We start from the raw sequence: 26,029 nt of genomic DNA, 5'->3' as shown, positions 1-26,029 counted from the left end.
ACCCTTTTTTGCACATGTTCCATCTTTGTAGACTTCTTGTACTTATTAGCTGCAAGATTTGCCATCCAAAAAAGATGTTCCTCCAAAGGATGTTTCCCTCCACTACAATCTGAGTAGAGTTGGCATCTGGAAACCTAGAGAGGCTATATGTTGAGATGTAGTAGGAGGGAAGTTGAATTTATTATCTTTCTGCTTAGAGTTATCTCTTTCCAGGATAAGAACCATGTCCAGTTTGATAATATCAAAAAATGAATAAAAAAATAAAATATAAATAACAGCTGAAGAATCAAGAGAATTCAGCACTTTCATTTGTTTGAGTCAAGAAAAATAAAAAATAAAGAAAAATGTACATTGCCACATTGAACAATATTTTATTGCCGTGTGCCAATTCCTCTTAAAAAGGAAAAAAGAAAAGTGAAGAAGCTTGGTATTTGTCTCTTTTCTGCTTTTTTTTTAAAAAAAGTGTAATATTTTATTTATTGACTTTGTAGGTGTTTCCTGAAGAAGGTGCTCCTCTGTGTAGTGAGTTAGAGTACATTGGGTGCAGGGTGGTGGTTGGAAGTTAGGGTCAGTTTTGCTGTCCTCTCCGTAGATTTTACAGGCGATTTGCTCTTTGCTTTAAGAGGAGAAAGTGATAAGTCAGCACTTTTTAGATCAAAGCAAAGCACCCTTCACAAAGCCACAAACAAGAAGTAGGACAGAAAGTCCATGGCTTGTAGCTATCCTTGCACCTGCGGAAGAAGTTATAAGATATTCGCTCATCTTGTAGATTTCCAATGCTCCTTTATAAGGCTGTTTAAACATATACATTCATATATTTAATTAGTTCACCAGCTTGGCTCTTGCGCCCATGACTTTCTTGGCATGCACTGCAAATAACAACACATACAAAGGATTTCAGTCCCATAGAGGTGCTTTGCTTTGTATTTTTTTGCTTTGTACATTTTCCCCTAACAATATAATCTAGTCAAATGGAAAAAGAGCACTATGAACACATTCTCAAATTGTTTTTTATCCCCAAATCCCAATAATAAGTTTGCAAAGTGAAATTTATGCCTCAAAGCAAGCTATGAACAGAGGATAATTCAAACCCTCATGTGTCAACATATATGGGTAGCAGGCTGTCTTTAGTTTGGTGGGAGACCAGTTCTGCAATCCAAAATTAAAATATCTATTTTTTAAAAAGAGTAGTGTATTGAGTTTTTTAAAGAGTACGGTATGTTTAAAGGTATCTCTATTCATAGATATCCATAAGCCTATAATCGGGCAAAGTTGCCTAACCTACCTATAAGTCAGAGATGGAGAAATATAGTAGTTATTATATTATATTGATAGTAGTAACTGTGAGAGAGATCTCGGAGTCCTAGTGGACAATCACTTAAATATGAGCCAGCAGTGTGCTGCAGCTGCCAAAAAAGCCAACACAGTGCTAGGCTGCATTAACAGAGGGATAGAATCAAGATCACGTGAAGTACTAATACCACTTTACAATGCCTTGGTAAGGCCACACCTGGAATACTGCATCCAGTTTTGGTCACCACGATGTAAAAAAGATGTCGAGACTCTAGAAAGAGTACAGAGAAGAGCAACAAAGATGATTGGGGGACTGGAGGCTAAAACATATAGGGAACGGTTGCTGGAATTGGGTATGTGTAGTTTAATGAAGAGAAGGGTGAGGGGTGACATGATAGCAGTGTTCCAATATCTCAGGGGCTGCCACAAAGAAGAGGGAGTCAAGCTATTCTCCAAAGCACCTGAAAGCAGGACAAGAAGCAATGGATGGAAACTAGTCAAGGAGAGAAGCAACCTAGAACTAAGGAGAAACTTCCTGACAGTTAGAACAACTAACCAGTGGAACAACCTGCCTCCAGAAGTGGTGAATGCTCCAACACTGGAAGTTTTTAAGAAGAGACTGGACAGCCATTTGTCTGAAATGTTATAGGGTTTCCTGCCTTAGTAGGGGGTTGGACTAGATGACCTCCAAGATCCCTTCCAACTTATTATTATTATTATTATTATTATTATTATTATTATTATTATTATTATTATTATTATTATTATTATTATTATTATTATTGGGATTCAGTGATCTTTTGAGCTCACTGCCAGCCTTAGACTACAAAATTAAGCCTGTGTAATGTTTATGTATGTGCATATGAAGTTATGGCAGACTAGTGAGATATCAGCCACAGACTAAACAACCATGTCAACAGACATAATATAAAAACAATAAGAATACATTCCTAACTCAAAGAGGATCAGGATCTTTCTATTTCTGATACCTGGTTGTTGAAAAAATATCCCCAAGCTCTTAGGATTGATCTGTATTATTCAGTCAGGCACATTTGCAGAAGATTTTTGTGCTTTGAATAAAATGTATTGTGAAAAATAAATTATATAGAATAATATACTGAAATGTATGAAGTGATATGTTTTACTTTGCTAAGGAATGGTGCATTTGTTCTATGATCTATGTTCTATATATCTTCACAGAAATTAATTACATGCACAATAAAGATGGAGACAAAATATAATAACGTCCCTTATTTTATTCTTAATACTGTGCTTACTCCTAGCACTATAGGTCCTCTCCATATTCCGAAATACAATCTACAAAGAATGTTAACTCAAGTTCAGCTGACCTGAAAATATGAAGATATTGGCACAGCAACCAAACAAGACAGATACAGACTTCAACGGATAGTTAGGACTGTAGAAAAATAATTGCTACCAGCCTGCCTTCCACTGAGTACCTGTATACTGCACAAGTCAGAAAGAGGGCTGTGAAAACATCTACAGATGCCTCACATCCTCGATACAAACTGTTTCAACTTCTCCCCTCAAGACGATGCTATAGGGCATTACATGCCAAAACAACCAGACACAATTCCCCCCTCCCCCCATGCTATCACTCTGCTAAATAACTAATTCCCACTACACTGTCTTATGCCCTGCGATGTTAAACCACCTAGTATTACTATTGCTATTATCCATCTCATCTTTCCTATTACCTATTTCCCTAGCTTCTTACGACTATAATTTTGTTATGTATTTCATGATTTATGTTGACTGCTTTTATTAGTACCCTATTATAATTTATGTTGATTATTTAGTATCCTATGATTATCACTGAATGTTGTATCTTGTGATTTATTTTATGATTATGATTTATTGCTTGTTGCTTGTATGTATACTGAGAGCTTATGCACCAGAGACAAATTCCTTGTGTGTCCAGTCCTACTTGGCCAATAAAGAATTCTATTCTGTTCTGTTCTGTTCTGTTCTGTGCTGTGCTGTGCTGTGCTATGCTATGCTATGCTATGCTATGCTATGCTAGTCTTTATTTCTTGATTGCTCTCACTTGTAACTGTGATGAATCTGCATATAGATGGGAGGTTGAACAACTGGCCCTGTGATACAACTATAATACTCTAGAGCTGAATATGCTTAAAACTGTAGAGATGTTGGTGGATTTTAGGAGGAGCCCTTCTATTCTACCACCTCTTACTATATTCAATAGCAGGGTGTCAGCAGTAGAGTCCTTCAAGTTTTTGAGTTCTATAATCTCCCAGGACTTGAAATGGATGCTTAACATCAGAACTATTATTAAAGAGGGACAATAAAGAAAGTTCTTCTTGCATCAATTTAGGAAGTTCAAACTGTCCCAAGAGCTGCTGATACAGTTTTACAGAAGAATTATTATTTGTACTTCTATAATTGTTTGATTTGATATAGTAACCAAATAAGACAGGTACAGATTACAATAGATAGTTAAGACTGCAAAAAGAATAATTGCAGCCTTCCTTCCTCAGAAGATCTGTATATAGCACAGGTCAGAAGGAGGGCTGAGAATATATCTGCAGACTCCTTATATCCTGAACACAAACTGTTTCACTTCTTCCCTTGGGATGGTGCTATAGGGCATTGCATACCAAGACAACTAGACATAGGGACAGATTTTTCCCTTATGCTATCCCTCCGCTGAACACTGAATTCTTGCAGTTTTGTCTAATGTGTATGTATATCAACCCCTAGAATGTGGCTGTAGTGTTATTATTTATTCCCAGGGCTTTTTTTCTCATAGAACGCTCAAAACGGAGTTCCGTCACCTTTTTTGGATGGAACCTTGTAAGGTAGGCAAGGCGGGTTGTATGACATGTATGAATTCCAGCACCTTTTTCTTTTACAAAAAAGCACTGTTTATTCCTATTTATTGTTACTTCCTCTTTTTATTGGTATTATTACTATGATTTATCACTCAGTCAGCCGGATGTTCAGACTGGATTTGGCCTTTTTGTTTACCTATCATATCCATTCCAAGGACCTGGGATAGGCAGATTTGGATGTTTGATAGTATTACAAATATCACAGGATGTAAGCTGATGAGCTTACATCCTGTGATATTTTGGCCACCTGATGAGAAGGAAGGACTCACTGGAGAAGAGCCTAATGCTGGGAAAGATTGAGGGCAATAGAAGAAGGGGACGACAGAGAATGAGGTGGCTGGATGGAGTCACTGAAGCAGTAGGCGTGAGCTTAAATGGACTCCAGAAGATGGTAGAGGACAGGAAGGCCTGGAGGAACGTTGTCCATAGGGTCGCGATGGGTCAGACACGACTTCGCAGCTAACAACAACAACAACAAAGCTGACTGTATATTTGTGATGGGTAAACACCTTTTCTTCCAATAGTTCTGCAATTGCTGGTCCTGGTTGCTCAGCCAACAGTCTCGAGTCCTATAACCCATTTTTTACCAGAGGTCCAGGAATGCCAGCATCTAGTTTGGTCTTTGTTAACCTGGACAATGACCAAGCCAATATGGATTTCTGTAATTTACATCTCATCATATTTTTTTATGGCAGAGACAATCTTTGTTTGATTCCTTTGATTAGACCTGTCCATTATGGGTGAACCTCTGGCACAGCTCTCATCTTCCTCAGAGCACACAAGCCCTACCACCATGTCAAGGTAGTGCCTCACTGATGGTCAAGATTATCATTATGGTTGGTCACACTGTTAGCCAGATGTTCAGATTGGATTTGGCATCTTTATCTATCTATTTAGTCCTTTCCAATTACCTTAGATAGGCAGATGTGAATGTTTGACAGGATTACAGATATTGCCACTGGATGTAAACAACCCTGTGATGATAGTTCCAAATAAAGCCGCCTTTTGCAATTGACTGATAATGATAAGTAAAATATTATTATTTTCTCTATTGCCTTTCTTTTTTTATAATATATTTTATTGTTTTTTTTAACATAGTCACCTTAATATTTGGTAAACAGTGCGTTGTCTGGGTTTACATTTAAAAAAACATTCACTAACAGTTGGTTTCTATGATCTATTATCCACATAATAGCTTTACTTGATTTCCTCTTTTTCTCATAATGTTGACTTTTGCCAACCGTAAGGTAATACAATTCTTGTTGTTTTGGTAGATAACAACTGAGTATAATTTTTTTTCTAATATTTCTACAGATAATAATCACATCAATATAATTTCTTTTCTATCTAGTCATTCTGGTTGCCACATCATAGATCCTGTTTACAGTTCTTGTTTGCATTTGTTTTTCCCACAATGTTCAAAACATTTTTATTGGTTAAGATTTTCTCAGAGTTAATTACATTTAAATATTTAAGTCTATTTTTCTCATGTAAGCCATCCCAACACTTTTACCCTTCTTAAGGAATAAATCAGACTAAAAAAAGAAAAAAGAACAATAAAAGTAAAGGAAAATAAAACGATAGTGTGCTACTTAAAATCCATGTTTCCTATAAGCTAATACATATTTATTTCCAAACATTCTTTTTTACCATAATTAAAATTATATTTAATCTTTAAATATTCCATTTAATAATTCTAGTCATCTGATCTTTTAACTCTTATTCAAAACATTTTTAATCCATTGTAATTTTCTTAAACTCAATCACATTTAAATATCTAAAACATTTCTTTTATAGAAGCCATTCCTACTCTTTTGCATTACTCATATCAAGAAATAAAATAAGAAGAGAGAAGAAAAAGAGAGTACTATGTTACTTGAGGGGCTCCTCCCTCTTAAAATAAAATTCATATCCAAAATCTTCCTATTTCTTTAACCATATTCAAACAGGTGTTTCTTTTAAAAATATTCTCTCTGATAGGTCCCATCGTCTATTTTCTTAATTTTCACTTTAGCCTTTTTCTTTTGCCCAGTATTTTTCTTAATATGTTTTGCTGAATCAAATAATCTTTCCATATTCTTGTAAGTGTTACTGTAGATATAAAAGGTAAGTCAAGTACAATATCTTTGTAAGAGGCATTTGCCCTTTCATGTTTGTTGAAAATCTTTTTCTTTCTTTTTCTCTCTGTTTCTCTTATCATTTTTTTATCTCTTCAGTTCTAGTGGTTTTCCTGACATCTCTGCAGTCCATTTGGTCCAATCTTTTTTCTTATCCTCAAATTTGTTTTGCGGTGTTAAAGTATAAGTTGTCTTTTCCAAATCCAATATTTCTTGGGAATTTTTTTCCACTTGGGTTAAATCATACTTCTTTGTTTTGTTAGATTCCATCTTTAAGTCTCTATCCTGAAATTTGTGCTCAGGTATCTGTTTTATCTGCTCCTTCTCTATTGTTGTTTTCTGGGATTTTTTTGTTGTAAAAGTTAAATTGGAGATGAATTGGTTTATATTTTCAAAGTTATTTTGGATTTCTTTGTGGTTTGAAATCATTGTTGTTTGAAAGGTATTTATTTTTTTCTTGATAAGTTCTTTCTATAAATCTCTGATTTTCCATGATGGCCAAGAATCAAAATTTTCTTTTCTCTGTAAATAGCTTTGGAGACACAGTTAAGTAGAAACTTATAATCCAGAAAGTTCAAAAAAATTTTTTCCTGAAGTTTATAAGTCTCTCTCTACAGCTGAGATTGTTTTCTTTTTTGTCGCAGCTATTCTCTATTGCTAGAGCTTTGAAGATCACAAGCACAGATTAGTTTTTTCCAGATTTTGCCAAGTCCTGTATGAAAGCCAAAGCTGTCATAGTCTTTATCCACCACTAGATGTCAGCACGGGTTTATTTTTCAAATTTTTAAAATAAACAGTTGCCTTTAAAATGAGAATCTTAACTATTCAGCAATTTCAAACTTATCCAAATTTAGGTTTTATAGTCATTTCATTTCATTTCAATATGTTTTGGTCCTCCATAAAAAGTTTAATTCACCACTTCCATTAGTAAAAAGGTGGGGCCTTTGAAGGTTTTTTTGCTTCTTGGGATTTTTTTTTCCTTCAGGAAAGTTGATAAGTAGGATAGAGAAAATTGATGTTCTTACCCAGATTCAAACGCACTGTTTACAATCAGCTTAAAGTACTATTTTTGACTTAAGTTGCTTGTAGCTTGGGCTACACTCTGAAGTTAGACTAGTCTTTCTCCTGTTGGTTTCTGGAAGGCTTCTACTGGACTGATCGGGTCGACCGCCATCCCTCTGTGGTCCATGGGACTTCCTTCCTTCTTTGCCACCTCTTCAGGATAACTTCTGGCCCATTTAGGGTCCCCTAACAGGAAGAAAATCAGCTGAAGGGCATGGAGCCCTGAAATCCCTTGACTGCTGCGCTACTGCGCAAGACCCAAAGTCTTCTCTGTTGCCTTTCAAGTACACTGAATGCTTCTGTAACAGAGATAAATTCCTTGTGTGTCTAATCACACTTGGCCAAATAAGATATTCATTCATTCATTCCTTTTATATCTATGCATTTGGTTTTTCCTGTTTAAGTACAGGACCTTACTTTTCTCACCACCGAATTGCATCTTGTTGATAGGCCCTGATGCTCATGTCTGTACAGATTGTTCTGAATCTTGAGTCTATCTTGCAAAGTGTTAAAATTTCCCCCAGCATGGTGTCATCTGGAAATTTGATTAATTCCTCTTCTATCCCCTCATCTAGATCATTTATGAAGATGTTGAAGATTATTGCCAGAACTTTGAGGTACTCTACTCTATGCTTTCCTCTACATACATGTTTCATTAAGGATTACACAGTGGATGTAGTTGATCAGTCAACTCTAAATTCATCTGGTGGTGGTAATGTCAATCCCATATTTTCCTACCTTACCAAGAAGTAGGCTGTGGTCTACTTGGTCAAAATCCTTATTGAGGTTCAAGTATACTATGTCCACAGCGAATCAAGGAAAACTTGCCATGGACAATTCACCATGGCCATCTCCCCATGGTCAACCCACTGTGGGATAACTCCCTATGACACAATCCATGTGGGATAACTCAATGTGATATATGTTATATTCCACTATTTCTTCTACATTGTTTCCATCTTTGTCAGAAGAAATAAATGTTGATGAAACAGTTATGGATAATATTTATTGCATTGAGTTATCCCATGTGGAATTGTTTCACAGTAAGTTCTCCTGCAGAGTATAGGCCACAGTAAGTTGTCCCGTGGTGAATTGGCTGTGCCAAGATGGCCGTAGTGAATTGTCCCATTCTTGCCCGCAGCATTTTGCTAGTTCACTAATTTGGTCACTTTGTTAAAGAAGGATATAAAGTTTGTCTGGCATGATCTGTTTGTAACAAACCCAACCTGGTTTCTAGTAATCACCTTGTTCATTTCTAGGTGTTCACTAATTCTTTAGTTTATTATCTTTTCCAGGATTTTCCCAGATATTGGTGTCAAGCTGATTGGCCTCTTATTTTCTGGATCCATTTTTCCTTTTTTTTTTGTTTTTGTTCTTTTTATAAAAGTTTTATTAAGTTTTAAGAATTACAGTCTTTAATGCTTAGAAAACAGCATATTTAACATTGACTTTTTCAATATAAATTTGTTCAATACTACTCAGTCCAGTATTTTTTCCCTGATCCTTCCTTCCTTCTCCATATTTTTTTCATTTTCCCCTCATTATACAGTTATAATTTTTGGTACTGTTAATGCATACAGAGTTAAATATAAGCATCTTCATCATATTTTACTAATATACAAATAACAATAATATCAATTCATAAATCAATAATGTTAATTCATTAATTAATATCCTGTTTTTCATGTTCTTGTTAAGGTTTGATTTCCCATCAGTATTTGAAATATTTTTTATCAGTTATGATTTTCTCAATATTAATTACATTTATATAGCTAAAAGTTTTATTCATATCAATCCTCCTCTTATCTTCATATTTCCCATATCAAAAAATAAAAAGTGCTATCTTAGTTCTAAATCATATCTTTCATTATAAAAGTCTAATAAATCTAAGGGACATCCGTTCTTTTAATCTTATTCAAACAAGTATTGAAACATATAATGCCCCCTCCAAAAGGTCAAACCTTCTGTTTTTTAAATCTGACTCTCACTTCCTTTCTTTGCCAAGTAGCTTTTCAAGCCAGGGCAATTAGATCACTCAGGAATTTTCTTTCTATTTTTGTAAAAATTGCTTGGCATGAGGAAAACAATTTAAGTAGGGTATTTTGGGAGGGAGGGAATTCTGCCATTTATATTCCTTAAACAACTCCCAGTTCCTTTCTTCCTCCATTTCTCCTTTCATTCCCTGTCTCCCAAGTTGTGACATTTTCCCTAACAGCATTTTCATTGTTATAGCTAAGTCTTGCAGTATTTTGTTTTTATATAGTTGTTTATATTTCCCTTCTTTCAGTGGTAGGATTCAAATACCTGAATAACCGGTTCTCTTATTGGATGCAGGCCTGGGCCTCCAAGGCCTAGAATGAACTTCTGGAAGTGGCATCCATGCACTTCTGGTGGGCTGTTCTAGGTCTGGGAGGCCTCCTGCAGGCCTCCAAAGCCTAGAACAAACTTCCAGAAGCAGTGTTCATTCAGCTGGTCTTCTGAACTCAGCAAAATTTAGCTATTGCTTCTGCTGAACTAGTGTGAACCGGCTGAATCCCACCACTGCCTTCTTTTATTTCTTCCATCTCTAAATCCATTTCCCCTGTTTTGTCTTTTTATTTCTGATTTATTTGTTCATACTTTGTAGTTGTTATCTGGGACTTTTCTAGTTGTAGATTTAATTTGGAGATTTGTCTAAATTGTTTTTAGTCTCATTATGATTTCTTTTTATGTTCTCTTTGCATTCAACAATTGTTTGGTGAATATATTTCTTTCTGAAAGGTGTTTGTTTTTTCTTGAAAAACATTTCCCCACTTTTTATACATTGGTATCACATCAGCTCTTTTCCAGTCCTCTGGTACATCTCCTGTGCTAGAGGAGCTTTGAAAGATTACATTCAGGGGTTCCAAAATAACATCTGTTATCTCATTCAGAACCCTGGGATGCAAATAATCTGGTCCAGGTCATTTGCACTCATTCAGAGTAGATAGATATTCTCTTACTATTTGCTTACTTATTTTTGACTCATGCTCTGTCTCCCTCAGTGTTGCTTTTGACAGGTTGGGCTATTTCTTCCTTTTGTATAAAAACAGATGCAAAAAAGGAATTAAGCAGTGCTTTTTCCCTGCCACCTATCATTTTCTTGCCATTTGCTCCCGTTAGTGGACTGATTGTTTCCTTGACTTTCTTCTTGTTCCTTACATTCACTTTGCTCATGCAGAATAAGAGGTCTAAGTACATAGTATAATTCCATATCCTTCTGCACTTTTAGGTCCCATTTTCTTATAATTAGCTATAAAAATGTCCATTGCCTTTTGGATAATTTTATACACACACACACACACACACACACACACACACATACACTCCATACTAAATGTCCCTAGTCTTGATTCCTTTGACCATGACTTATTTACTTACTACTTACTTACATACTCTATCTATCTATCTATCTATCTATCTATCTATCTATCTATCTATCTATCTATCTATCTATCTTTTACATAAATGAATTAAAACCATATTAAAATCTAATATTATGAAAATTAAAACACTTAAGTATAATTACTGTTTCAAAGCTGAGAGCATTTAATGTGACTAAACTACAACTACAACACATTTCTTGTGAAGCCAGTTTGCAGCTAACATATTATTGTATGTTTTAGCTTGTGATAGACTTCTCAATTTCATTCATAAATTTCATTTCACTTAATTCATTTCATTATTTCATTTAAAATTAATTAAAATTGATTAAAATTTATTATTAAATGTAAAGATCGAAAGAAATTCAATTCAATAAAATTTCTCCCTTAAATTTTCAAGGTTTTTTCTAATAAGAAAAATGTTTCAATTGACTGCACATTGTTTTATAGAATTCTTGATCTTCATGAAAATAAATGATTTGCAAATGTACTATGTTATGCATCATAAAAGCCCTTTTATGACTTTCAGTAATACTGTTTTGTTATTTATTTGTACTTCTGATTAGGAGGCTAAAATATACAAAGAACATTTGCAGGTGTTAGGTATGTCTAGTTTATTGAAAAGAAACATTAGTGGTGACATGATAGTAGTTTTTCCAATATTTGAGGGGCTGCCACAAAGAAAGGGGGAGGGCAGCCTATTTCCCGAAGCACCAGAAGGCAAGACAAGAAGCAATGGATGGAAACTAATCAAGGAGAGGAACCAACCTGGAACTAAGGAGAAACTTATTGACAGTTAGAACAATTAATCAGAGGAATGACTTGCCTCCAGAGGTTGTAGGTGTTTCTACACTGGAGGTACAGGGTTTCCTGCATGAGCAGGGGTCAGACTAAAAAACCTCCAAGGTCTCTTCTAATTACGTCATTCTTTTATTCTTTTGTTATCAGCAAAATATTGCTTCAGCATCATTGGTATGATTTTAAATGCATAACTGCAACTGCTCCATATATGTATTTTAAATTTACATAAAATAGCAACAAGTTATCACAAAATTCCCTGCCAACTAAATGCAAACAAAGAATTGAAGAGGAATACTAAAGACAATAAAAAATCATTGTGTATCTTCTGTAAACAACCAAGATACGAGAAGAAAAAGTGATGAGCCAAAGCTGCTCCTTAAATTAGTCCATCACTTAATTTTATATATTGGAACAAACTTGTGATATTCACAGGGGAGAGGCTAGTAGAGGTATATATACATACACAGATCCATACACAGTTCAGAAAATGTGAACACTTTCAAAGATAGATTGTTTAGACCTGTTTCCAAAGCTATAGCTGAAAGTTAATATGAATCTGGCTTGAAATGCTATCATGGATTTATACTGATTCTAAGAAAAAATTGTCATTATAAGGATGCTATATTAATCTCTACATGACCCCATGGTTTTAGTTTATTCCTGTCACCGTTCAAAAAAGATGTTGAGACCCTAGAAAGTGTGCGGAGAAGAGCCAAAAGTATGATAAGGGTGTGGAGAATAAATTGTATGATTAATCTTTGAGGGAGCTATGTGTATCTATTGAATTGGGGGCGGGAATTGAACTAATAGACCTCCAAGGTCCCTTCTAGTCTTATAATTCTAAGTTCTATGGAATATTGTAATTGTTTTTAACAAAATTCAATAGAAATGAAGTCTGAATTAATTATAAGTGGGAACTGACAGACTACAATAGGGGAAAAGGAGGAGGGTTTATGTGACTGATGAGAGACTTTGTCAGAAGATCACAAAAAAACATTATATGACCCCAGGACAATCATCATAAATATGAATCTGTTGCCAAGCATCTGAATTTTGATCAGGTAATCATGGGAATGCTGCAATGGTTGGAAGTGTGAAAAACAGTGATAATTCACTTTCTTTTAGTGCCATTGTAACTTTGAACGGTCACTGAACGAACTGTTGTAAATCAAGGACTACCTGTAAATGGGTTTCAGCAGTAACATGGCCAAAGGAAACAGACATGTAAGAGAAAGGTGAATACATTTGTCCTAAGAGATCCCTGTAACCAGTGTCATGTTAATCCATGTAAGAATTACTTGTTTTAGAAAGAAACTGTACAGTATAGCTATGCTGGCAATCCAAAAAGTGATTTTTGCATTAATTCTATATCTGAGAGATGAAGAATGTACCATTTTATGAGAAGCAGAGATGATTAAAATACAGGTTTTATATAATCTTCATATTATTGCAGAAATGTGAGAGTTTCTTTTAATAGCTTAATTATATCCACTCTTTTCCCACTTTTCTAACTACTTCCTTTTCAAATTGCAGGAATGAAGTCAAGATCTCTAAAGAAGAATAAGGGGGACAATAAAAGAAATATAAAAAAATATCCTTTTTTAAAAACATAGGAAATGAGGTGCATTTTCAACCTTAATTGTGTCCCACCTTTGTGCATATAATACAGATGGTGCTTGATGTACAACCAAAACAGCCCAAAATTTCCATTGCTAAGCAATAAGTTGTTAAATGAGTTGTGCCCCATTTCATGACCCATTTGCTATAGTTGTTAAATGAATCACTGCAGTTAAATGAATCAGGCAGTTGTTAAATAAATCTGGCTTCCCCCATTAACTTTGCTTGTCACAAGCTGGATAGAAAGCTGATCACATGATCCTGGAACATGCATGCCAGTTGCCAAGTGCCTGAATTTTGATCATGTGACCATGGGGATGCTGCAATGGTCGTAAATGTAAAAAATATTTTTAAGTCACATTTTCAGCACATTGTAACTTCAAATGGTCACTAAACAAATGGTTGTTAAGTCGAGGACTACCTGTAATCTTATATTCACATTCATTCCCAGAGGTTACTTACAGCTACTCTTTTGTGAACCCTCATTAAGACTGGTGGAATTTAAGCCATCCTTTGAAATATTGTACTTCCCAAAAGCTTTACTTCTTAACCCATATACTGTATATGGAAAGGGTAGCATTACTACTTATTCTTTCTTCTCTTTCCTCTTCCTCCCTCCTTCCTTCATGTTTGTAAAATTCCTATCACTGAAAATAAGGACAACCTTTGAAGATAGCCCAGAATCAAGTTAGAAGGAAGCAATTGAAACTGAAAGTTATCCTTTGGAGATTATCTCAGACTTAAAGTTCTTTAATTGATAAAGTACTATGATATCAGCTGGATAAGTCTACTTAAAATTTCCTTGAACTTTATCTTTTTCTTTTGAGTTTGCTTCTAACAGAAGCATCACCATTATGGATTTAATGCAGCAGAAACTTGCATTACTATAGTTGTAATAAAAACTAAGTTTAATCCAAAAACTATTCTAACTGGTAATTGTTAGCCACTGCCAAATATTCTCCAGCCCAGCCTCCACTCTTGTATGCCATAGCAAAATCTTAGTAAGATTTAGTCAGCTTTATTTTCCTGTTCTATGTTTTAAAGACAAATAAACAAATGAAGAACAATAAAAAATACTAAAGAAAAATAAATTTGGATTTTTGAACAAAATGTGGGAGATTGTTATCTGAACAGAACTTTTGACTGATTAAAAAATCTTATCTGAAATATATTTTGAAAAATGGATACCTGGGATTAGCTGTACAACTAAAACTTTCAGTTAAAAATATTAGAGTTGTTTTGAAAATAAAGGCTTGTGCCCATGTTTTATCATAAATTATATGGTTATTATTAATATGCACATATTTGTGGAAAAAAAATCAAGCAAATATTGAGCAATAAAATTCAGTTTGTATTTTGAACATGTTGTAATTGACAGGCTGACATCTGACATTCGCAATTGCTAATCTACTCACTAAATAGGTATAGATATTGAATCAATATTTCATCTAAGAGAGAGAGAGAGAGATTGTTGGTCACATAGATATGAGCAATATATCTGTCTCTCAGAAGAAAAAAAATTTAAATCCTTTTCTTGGAAAAAATTGAAGGCAGAACTCAAGGAATTGTCAGAGGAAGAATCTGAAGGCAAGACTAGGGAAGGGTCTGGATACTATCCATTTCTCCAGCAACCTCAATATTACCTCATTGGAATCCCAAAGTCCCAGAATAATAAAGACAGAAGGACTGTCTGTTTGGGAGTGGTGGTGGTACTGGCAGGAATTACAAACATAAGCTGGGAGTAGAGTTTCTGCGTGAGATCCTCCAGCCTTCTACTTTCTAGGTCTAGGATCACATTCCAGTACAAGGTGTGATTATGTTTTTTAACCTACAAAGATGAAAATGTGAAAATCTGCTTAAAATTTACACAATTTCATAGCTTTGATCCTGGCAAGTTTCATGTATATAATTTCATATGGAGTTACATATATATGAATCCACTTAATTTTCAGACAAAGTATGTGAAATAAACATATTATCTTCCAAGGAAGACTTGAATTTTGCAAACATAAAACAGTGGTGTGTGTGTGTGTGTTATTGGAAAAAAATAATAACTAAGAAGATTTCTCAAACCAGTCATGTCTAGTACTTCTAACAATCTGCTGAACAGAACATCAAATGCTGAGCACATTCTTAGAATAAGGATCATTGGCAGTAATGAAATCATATTGTGTGCAACACAGAATAATAGAATTGGAGCTAGTTAGGCCATTTAATTTACTTAGTCCATGTTAAAATATTCTGGACACAAGGTTATCTAATCTTCATTAGACCCAGATTGTTGGGGGCAATTAAGCTGACTTTGTAATAATGCCGCTTGGGGTGTGTGTGAAAGCCCTAATAAGCAGGCATATACATAGAATGAAGGCTACTGCTAAGCTTGTAAGCCGCCCCGAGTCTTCGGAGAAGGGCGGGATATAAATGGAATTAAAATAAATAAAATATATATATACCCATGTGGAAAATCCAGATGCTATCTGGGCAATTTATTCCACCCCGGGAACTTATCACAATATGTTGTGACAATCTCCTGCTTAATGGCTATTATTCATATAAACTGGAAGCAAGGCCAGGCAGAGGCCCAGGGAGACTGACTACCAACTTGAGAGCAGAGTCCACACTTATTACACCTTCAAATCATTCAGCTATAGCCCTTCTCCTCAAACTGGACTCAGTCCTGCTTTTGATAATTAATGTTTATCTCCCTCCTTCACTAAGAAAAGCTGAAACCACTGCTGTATGGCTGGAGTTGGAATTACGTTAATAAACAACTCATGGAACACCCAAATGCCGGGATCCTACCAGGGGAAGACTTTAATGCCAGATTGGGACCAGATACATTATTCATGAAACATCATCAATACCCACCATCGGAGGTCCCCATACAAACCAACGCCCCCCTCATATGACTCTCTAAATATGTATATACTTAATTACATTACTTTGATTGTCTTTCCAACCGATGAAAATAATTTTAATGATGGTTATAAACAAAGCACTTTTAAATATGAGGGTGACATATTTGTGACAGCTTGTGGGTTGGTTTCTGTGTCACTGCCGTTTTTTAAAATTTTGTCAGCAGCTCGTTTCTGTCTGTACATTTTTCCTCCGCTCTCTGCACCTGTGTTATCTTATCATGTAATCATAGTGAATCTCATATGTCCAGCTATGTTATGGTTTTAGACTGTTTTGTGCGCATGCCTAGAAAAAGTTTCTCACAGTTACTTCTTACTTTTCTCTTCTGCCTGATGAGAGAATGTAGTCAGTTTAGGTCAATATTCCTTTAGCTCAAAGAAAGAAAGGGGGTCCTGCAGCAAAAAGGATGAGATTATTCTGCGACATTCTGAATGTTTGGTTACCAGGCTAGATAATATCTACAGCAGAGTTTAGGGATTTCAGTGTCAGTTTTCTTCTGTTTATAAGGGCTTTAGGTGTGGGTGTGTCAAGTGAGGAGTGTGATGGGTCTTGTGATGGGTCAGATGTGAGTCATCAGTGAGAAGCTTGTGATGGGTCTTGTGATGGGGGAGGCTACATCAGATCAGGATCATTGGGAGGTGAACTGCTGGTGGGGGGGCTTGGATGGGTTGGTTGGTTGAGAGTCGGTGCTGTCTCTGGTTGGCTGTGTGGTTGATTTGGATTCTGAGGGGTTTGTAGGCTAGTTGTAGGTCAGTGTGTCTATTTATGGAGTGGCTTGTGGAGTGCCAGGCTTTGATGAATTAATGAGTGTGGTGGATGGTAGCATGGCCAATGATTTTAGTGTTGCTCCAATTGAACTGGTATTGTTTGGTGTTGGTGTGGGTAGAGATTAAGGATTTTGGATTCTGGCATTTGACTGCCAGCTGGTGTTTGTGGATCCTGGTTTTTAATTGACACGATGTTTGTCCCAAGTAGAATTGGTTGCAATGGTTACAGTTGACTTTGTAGATTACATTGTTTCTTTCATCCTTCTGTATCTTGTCATTGGTTCTGGATAATCCCTGGGAGAGTGTGGCTGTGGGTTTGTGGGCTATTGCTATTCCCAATGACCCTGACCTGATGTAACCTCCCATCACAAGACCCATCACAAGACTCTCATTGATGACTTACGTCTGACCCATCACAAGACCCTCACTTGACATACACATATCTGAAGCCCTTATAAACAGAAGAATACTGACACTGACATCCCCTAAACTCTCTTAAAGATGTTACCTGGCCTGGCAACAAAATGTTTGGAAGCACCCACAAGCTCAGAGAACAAACCTCCACCCTCATTCTACTCCTGAGCTACAGATATTCACCATTATTGCAAACTTTTAAATATTTCAAGCACCTATTTTACTATGGATTTTCCCAACAATTCTATATGGTCGCGATCAGTATTATAGTTCAATATTACTGAGGTAGGATGCAGATTGAGGATTTTGGTAAGAAATTATCTTATGAGTTTATTAAATCTTAACTCAGCTACTATAATGACCCTTCATTGTCCATAGCTGGCAAAAGCATCTGGAATTTTGTTGAGTGATAAAACTTTCTTTACTGTTTGGCAAGATGGAGAAAAAAAGACAGCTTGCCAAGCGATTACATACAGCTAGGGAACAGGATATCTGTATCAATCAAGTGTGAGAACAAGATAAATTATATGAAATATATATATAATATATATCAAAATATAAACATTTTATAGATTGTTTTTTATTTCCTCTCTATTGTGTTTATTATAAAACTAGAGGTATTTTAATTCTAGATAAGATAGTGATGTAAAGAAGTATTTAAGCAGAACTCAGAACTTGTGACCAACCAATCCAAATACAGCTGCCACTTGAGTCTTTTAAAGCAAGATAATCAGCACACTAAAAGGACTCATCCTGACAAAGCTCAAAATGAATAGTTTCCTGTATAAATATAATAGGATGACAGAGACCAAACAGTCCTTCCCACATTAAAAATACTAATAAAATAATAGTAACATTCTAAGGGACCTTTGGATGTAATCCCTCTTGCTTCAATTTGGGCTTTTATATTTTTATCATAATTTTGATTTCTTTTATTTAAGTATATTCAAGTATACTAATTGTCATTTGTTTGATGTACCCCATCTACTCTTTGCTCTGTTCCTGCAATCCTAAACAGGTATACAAACTGAAGCCTGTTATGTTAGTTAGAATGAACAAAAGTAGCATTGTGACAATATCATGATGCTAATATAATGGGTTAGCACTTGTATTGCAACATCACAATGGTGTTTATGTTATTCTATCCTGTTCCTCCCCACAAGGATGCCATTGTATAAAACAAAAATGTATCAAACTTCTAGTATCCTATCATGGGCTGCAACTGATATGCTGAATAACAGTTGTACCTGTATTATGTGATTTTATTATGCCAAATGGGGCTTTTATTTTTGTTTTGCATGGTCATAAAATGTTCAAAATGTTTGTTCATACCTGATTGAGGGCTTTGCTTGGTGATTTTGGCATCTGCTGGAGGATTAGAAGTGGGACGTTGACTGGCAGAATTATGGATGCTGTTAGAAAAGGCAGCTGAGATGTTCTTGCGAGGTTTATCCTGCAGCCACATTGGGGAAGCTTCAAAAGCCTGCATTCTTCGAGAGTGGCTGTTTGCATTGACTTTGAGATAAGCTTGGGCTTTGTATTCTTGAAGGTCTCTGTAATTGGCATCTGTCACTTTGCACTCATACAGTCCTTCATCCTTTCTCCTGACTTTGGAGATCTGCAGCTTGTGGGAAATATCATTCCCCTGTACTTTCACTGTCTGTAAAAATTCCAGAAACATCTCTAAATGTTATTGCTATTAATAGATACCCCCCATGTCTTCCTTTCATGCACCTATACCCAGCTGAAAGTGTCCCAAGTCAACTAGAACCAATGGCGGGGTGTGGGGGGAGCCTCATTTTCTAACTAATTGTTGCTAGGTTATTGTAGATCTGGGTTGTTGTGTTTCCATGTGTGTTTATGACACTTGGTTGTTTGCCACCTGTTGTACAGTGCCTTAAAGATGGTTCCACCAAACAGCTGGATTTATATTAAAAAAAAATTCAGAGCAAATAAATGAACCATTCTGATAGTATCATAATACAAAATTGATATATGACTTTCCCCATATTTTAGACGTTTCACATATATTTTGCATACAGCTATGGCAGCACTGTTATCCCTGTATTGTAGGGGCAGAGTGGAAGGGTTCTAAAAAAGGGTGACCTATCTAAGACTATCTGAAGAGTTTCTGAAGAACATGATGCTCATAAAGGCAAGAAAAGTGCATTAGAGGCACTTTGTAAGGATTAGGCATAATTAGAATAGGAGCTAAGGTTTTAAACAGAATGCAGACTGGGCCCAGCACCATCATGGAAATTCCTCAATAGCTAACCCTGGCTACAGACTTAGACCAATCACACACAATTGGTAAAAGCTGCTGGTGAATATATTATTGAAGAAATCAATAATATATGTCATTTTGTGGGCCAGTGCAGATTGGAAAACGGACCATACAAGCCTCTGGCATTTAAAATTTTAAATTAAATAAGCTCCTTAAGCTTCTTTTTTCCAAGCAGCTTAAATACTTTTTCTCTTTCCTTTACATTCTCACAACACTCTAGGGGGGAGGGGACAGGGGGAGAGGGAGACAGAATGGGTGGGTCAAGATCATTCTAATGTCTACTAGGCACATTTGAAGGGATATTTTATTTCTCTTAATTCACACTTAAAACCCTCTGTTTTAAGCCAGAAATGTAACATGATCTACTTCAGTTCAAATAATACTGATCTAAATCCAGGTAGCTGCTTCTTTGTTTTAAATTTTGACTTTTACTAACTATGCACAATATTTGTTACAATTAATGGGGTTTTAATACCCTTCTAAACTTTGAGCTTACTTAAAGCTTACTTAAATTACTAAGATTATTCAATATCAGCTCACACTGATTGCAAGGGAAGCTAGTGTCCAACCACTGCCTTTTTATTGAAAACTAAATCCCAATAATTTTGTGAGATATGAATCTCTTTTTTACATTATGCCATTTCTTTTCTGGCTTTTATTTTTGTTGGATATAAAGTCTATGCCACTCACTTCTACTTTATTACCAAGAACTCTGAGATAATAAATCAAGTTTCATTGATCTACCCTTACTGGAATGTATTTGGGGTATATAATGTGCTTTCCCCAAAAGTGAAACCTACCCCGAAAATAACCCCTAGCTTGATTTTAAGGGTTTGGCTTAATATAAGCCACACCCCTAAAATAAGCCCTAGTTTTGGGATGGGGCACATGCCTAAAAATCAAGCTAGGGCAGGGTGGAGCTTACCATTGCAGCCAGGTCTCCCATGGATCCACACTTGCTTCACTGGCCCACTTCTGTGGCTGAATGGAGCTCGGGCCTGCATTTTGCAGTCAGAGGCCTTTCTGGAAGGCCTCTGCAGCCGAGAACCAAGCTATGGATTTAATCTGTAGCTCAGTTCTTGGCTTCACAGGCCTTGAGAAAAGGCCTCTGATGGCGAAATGCAGGCCCAAGCTCCATTCTCAGCTGCAGAATTAAGCTGCTCCTTCAGCTGCAGAAATGGGTTGGCTGGGTGGGGCTGTCAGTGCCAGCATGGCGAAGTGAGTGGAAAAGACACCCCCCCAAAATAAGACCTGGTGCCTCTTTTGGAGGCCAGAAAAATAAGACCAGGTCTTATTTTCGGGGAAACATGGTACATACTTGCCCAGACACCCCTTATCTCATTGCAATCCACTTTCTCAACCTGCCTGTGTGAAGCTTTACTTCTCACAACATTCATCTCTCCTGAACTTAAATTTCAAAAATACAGAATAGTGATATACTATGTTTTATTGTGTCATTTTTCTTTAAATTGAAGAAATTGAATTGAGGAAGCTTAGAATTCCATTTCACTGCTGGATCATTGTAAGATCAATGTTAACTGAACAGTCTCTTTCAGTTCTACTTTTGAAAAATTGAGAAGTGATGAACTTGGGGAAGACTGGTAGATATTGTTGCTGGGGTCAAATTTGTCTTCCACACATTTTCTCTAAGAATTAAGGGTTACCAAATAGCCTTTGAAAATGATGTGATTCTGATTTTGATTATGTGTTTCAGAAGAAAAATTGAGAAAATAAAATCATTTTCTTCTGCCAACCTAGCAGTTCGAAAGCACATAAAAATGCAAGTAGAAAAATAGGGACCACTCCGGTGGGAAGGTAACAGCGTTCCGTGCGCCTTTAGCGTCTAGTCATGCCGGCCACATGACCATGGAGACGTTCTCGGACAAGCGCTGGCTCTTCGGCTTTGAAACGGAGATGAGCACCAGCCCCTAGAGTTGGAAACGACTAGCATGCATGTGCGGGGGAACCTTTACCTTTACTTAAAATCATTTTGGTGCTCTGTTAACCTGGTTAAGAATAATTTCAGTACCGTATTTTCCGGCGTATAAGACAACTTTTGAACCCCTGAAAATCTTCTCAAAAGTTGGGGGGTCGTCTTATACGCCGGAAAATCAGTGGGTGGCATCTGGCGGGAGCTGGCAGGGCAGTCCTGCGCACGCGCGCACTCCCCGGCTGCTCCTTAGCAGCTGGAGAGTGCGCGCGTGTGCAGGACTGCCCTGCCAACTCCCGTCCAACGCTCTTCGCTCTTGAGGCAGCAGCTGCCTCAAGAGCGAAGAGCTTGGAGCCGGCAGGGAAGTCCTGCGTGCGCGTGCGTTTGCAGGACTTCCCTGCCGGCTCGCTCTTCCCTCGTGTCGGACGGGAGCCGGCAGGGAAGTCCTGCACACGAGGGCGCACGCAGGACTTCCCTGCCGGCTCGCTCTTCCCTCTTGAGGCAGCAGCTGCCTCAAGAGCGAAGAGCGTGGAGCCGGCAGGGAAGTCCTGCGTGTGCGTGCGTTTGCAGGACTTCCCTGCCGGCTCGCTCTTCCCTAAGAGCGTCGGACGGGAGCCGGCAGGGAAGTCCTGCACACACGCGCGCACGCAGGACTTCCCTGCCGGCTCGCTCTTCCCTCTTGAGGCAGCAGCTGCCTCAAGAGCGAAGAGCGTGGAGCCGGCAGGGAAGTCCTGCGTGCGCGTGCGTTTGCAGGACTTCCCTGCCGGCTCGCTCTTCCCTAAGGGCATCGGACGGGAGTCGGCAGGGAAGTCCTGCTCCCGTCCGACGCTGCGCTTCCGCCGGGCGGTGCTGGCCGAGACGAGCCAGCAGGCAGCCGCCGTGAGCGCGGCGCTGAGGGGCAGCAGCCCCACGTGCAGCAGCAGCCACCGGCTCAGCAACAGGTCCGAGCGCAGGAGCCGCACCGCCAGGCTGCCCAGGAAAAGCAGCCACACCGAGAGGCTGCATGCCCAGTCCAGCTCCATGAGGGGCAGGGCGGGAAGCCGGTCGGGAAGAGGGACCAGGAGCCCAGGCCGAGCGCGCCTCGGCCGACGGTGAGAGGGAAGCGGCACATGAAAAAGAGGCTGCGGGCGGAGCTGCCCCGCCCTGCGCCGAATGGGAGAAGTTCAAGGCCTGGGGGGGAAAGCAGGAGGGGCGCCGGCCGTGGCGGGTGGCGGCTGCCCTCCGGCGCTGCCTGCCACCCGGGAAACGCTGCGTCTCGGGGGCCAGCAGAAGCGCGGGAGCAGTGGGAGGGCCGGAGGGGCTAGTCGGGCCTTCGCCTCCTCTGTGACAGACAGGGAGGGCAGGGCATGTAAGTATTTTCCGGCGTATAAGACAAAAAACCTTGAAAAACTTCTTAAAAGTAGGGGGTCGTCTTATATGCCGGGTCGTCTTATACGCCGGAAAATATGGTAATACTTAAACACAGATTGGATTACAGTCAAATAAATATCTCTATTGGGGATCATTTTGGGTTTTTTTTACCACTTTTCTTTTTATGTTCAATAAAACTCATTTCCCACTCAGAATCCACTATGCATAAGAAAGGGAGGAGTGAAAGAAGAAATATCAGAGGTAATAAATAGAGAATTGCACAAGCAGAACAACAGTGGTGGTACAGTGGCAGAGAAATGAAGGGGGTGTATCTGGGAGCTAACCTGCCAGAAGAGATTCCTGCAATATTATCCAAGAAAAAATGAAGAGCAAGTCTGATTGCATTTAAATATTTAGAATTACATCATCATCAAGAATTGGTCAGCACCAGGTAAAAATGAATTGCATGGATTTTGGTTGAAACATCTGATTAGTCTACACCCACTTGTTGCCAGGCAGTTTAACGACATACAGCAAAGAGGTGAAATTGAAGCTTGGCTAACATTTGGCAAAACCTACTGGATAATGAAAGATCCAGTGGGCAGTGCTAGACAACTGCAAGACAATTACCTACTTACCTACAACTTTCAAATTGCTAACTGATATGCTAGCCAATGCAGTCCAACAGCAACAGTTTGAAAACACTTTCCACCTGAGCAGAAGGGAAATCACCCAAATACCAGAAGAATAAAAAAACAACTCCCAATTGACAAGATATTTTGGATAAATTGCAAGAGAAGGAAGACCAACTTGAATATAGTATAGATTGTCTACAAAAAGGTATTTAACTCTCTGCCACATGATTGGATAATCAAGTGCCTAGGAATAATAGGAATCAGCAGAAACATCAGAAGCTTTGTGCAAAGATGGTTGCTAGATTGGGAGAGGTTAATATCAAGAGAGGAATCTTCTTACTTTCACCACTACTGTTCATCATTGCACTCATTCCTCTCTCAACAATACTGAATAAAATAAGCCATGGCTGTCTAACATTAAAAACATCTGCCAGACTATCCCATCTCCTTTACATGGATGGGAAAACACCATCTGAAATAGAATCACTACTCATTGCTGTCCTCATATACGGACAAGATGTTGTAATGGAATTTGAACTGGACAAATATACTGTACATCATCAAATGGGGAAAAATAGTGCAAACTGAAGAAATCAAGACACCCTATGGAAATAACATCAAAAGTCTGTATGAAGACGATCACTATAAATACTGGGCATCCTTTGAGCTGACAACATCGAGCACACTGAAGTCAAGAAAAAGGTTAGAAGTGAATACATCAAGAGAGTGAAGATCTTAAAGTCCAAATCCAGTAGAGGAAATATCATCAAAGCAATTAACACCTGGACAACTCTAGTCATTAGATACACAGCTGGAATAGTGGACTGGAATTAAGTGGTAGTAAAAGCTGTGGATAGGAAGACTGGAAAAATGATGACAATGAATCATGCCCTTCATCCTTGAAACAATGTTGACAGACTCCACTGTCCAAGGAAAATGGGTGAGCATGGAATATTGCAAGTACATCAAACAGTTGAAGAAGAAAAGGGCATTAGAAGAATATCTGAAGGATAGTGAAGAAGATGTACTGAAGTTAATATACCAGGAAGACTTACCGAGTACTGGAGAGAACAAACTGGTCTACAAGAAAGACCAAATGAGGAACAGAAAAGAGGCATGGGAAGACAAAGCATTACATGGTCAATACATTAAAAAAATAACAGGCAATATAATAATAATAATAATTAATAATAATAATAATTTAATTTCTATACCGCCCTTCTCCCGAAGGACTCAGGGCGGTGTACAGGGCAATAAATACAATAAAAATACAATGTACAAAAGTTAATAAAGAATTAAATAATGTAGCCCAATTACAATAAAAATTAATCAACCCTGCAGCGTTGATCTTCTTGGATGCTGAAAAAGCCTTTGATCAATTGGATTGGCAATTTTTGTTGAAAGTATTAGATAAAATGAAATTTGGGGATAAATTTTTACAACCAATCAGGGCATTATATCAAAAGCAAACAGCCTGCATAATAGTTAATAATAGTTTGACTGAAGTATGTAACATTGAAGAGGGTACAAAGCAGGGGTGCCCGTTGTCACCCTTATTATTTGTTTTAACATTGGAGATATTATTGATTAAAATACAGGGTTCGGACAAAATTAAGGGAATTCAAATTAGAGACCAGGATTATAGATTGAGGGCGTTTGCAGACGATCTGGTTGTTACAGTGACTCAGCCTGATTATTCAGTTGTAGAATTGATGGAGATTATAAAGCAATATGGGAAAGTTTCTGGATTTAAGGTTAATACACAAAAAACTAAAATGTTGTCTAAGAATATGACAGTATCACAAAAGGCTGTCTTAGAAGAGCTAACGGGATTTGAAATAGTTAAAAGGGTTAAATATTTGGGGATATATTTGTCACCCTCAAATGTAAAGTCATATAAAAATAATTATGAAAAGTTATGGGGAAAAGTTCAAAAAGAATTAGATAGTTGGAAAAAATTACAATTATCTTTATTGGGAAGAATTGCAGCTGTGAAAATGAATGTTTTGCCAAAATTTTTATTTTTATTTCAATGATACCTATACTTAAAAAGGATTCAAACTTGGAGGAATGGCAAAAAGGTATTAATAAATTTGTTTGGGCAGGGAAAAGGCCACGAGTTAAATTTAAGATTATGCAGGATATGCGTGAGAGAGGTGGTCTTAAAATGCCTAATTTTAAATTATATTATGAAGCTGCTGCTTTGTCAGCGATAAGTGATTGGTTTAATTTAACACAAGCGAGATTACTAAATCTTGAGGGCCATGATTTGTTATTTGGATGGCATGCATACTTATTGTATGATAAGAAGGTGGATAATGTGTTCAAGATACATATTTTAAGGTATGCTCTGTTGCGAGTTTGGAAAAAGTATAGACACAAGTTAAATTATAAGATACCTATATGGGCAATACCGAAACACGCAATAGAAAATATAAATGTTGGGTTTAAACATGATGTGACTACATATAAGGAAATTTTAAGTTTGGAAAGGAATGTATGGCAATTAAAGCCATATAATATTTTAAGAGAAGAAAAGATTGTACAAACTTGGTTTCAGTATGGGCAA

General features: G+C 37.5%; 1 protein-coding gene across 1 annotated transcript in view; it reads right to left on the bottom strand.

Moving 5' to 3' along the window:
* Positions 1-527: 527 nt before the first annotated feature.
* The window catches only part of VSTM2A (V-set and transmembrane domain containing 2A), a gene marked incomplete at both ends in the record, with an annotated part of 39,538 nt that continues 14,036 nt past the window's right edge, over positions 528-26,029 (bottom strand). Inside the window, 2 exons of the mRNA XM_081345401.1 lie at positions 528-616; positions 18,594-18,921. Of these exons, the coding sequence (XP_081201527.1) occupies positions 528-616; positions 18,594-18,921 (417 nt within the window). The remainder of the gene's footprint in view (positions 617-18,593; positions 18,922-26,029) is intronic.

The sequence above is a fragment of the Vipera berus genome (genome assembly GCF_964194415.1).
Source record: "Vipera berus genome assembly, chromosome: Z".
NCBI classification, from domain to species: Eukaryota; Metazoa; Chordata; class Lepidosauria; order Squamata; family Viperidae; genus Vipera; species Vipera berus.
This window is presented reverse-complemented; position numbering and strand designations above follow the sequence as displayed.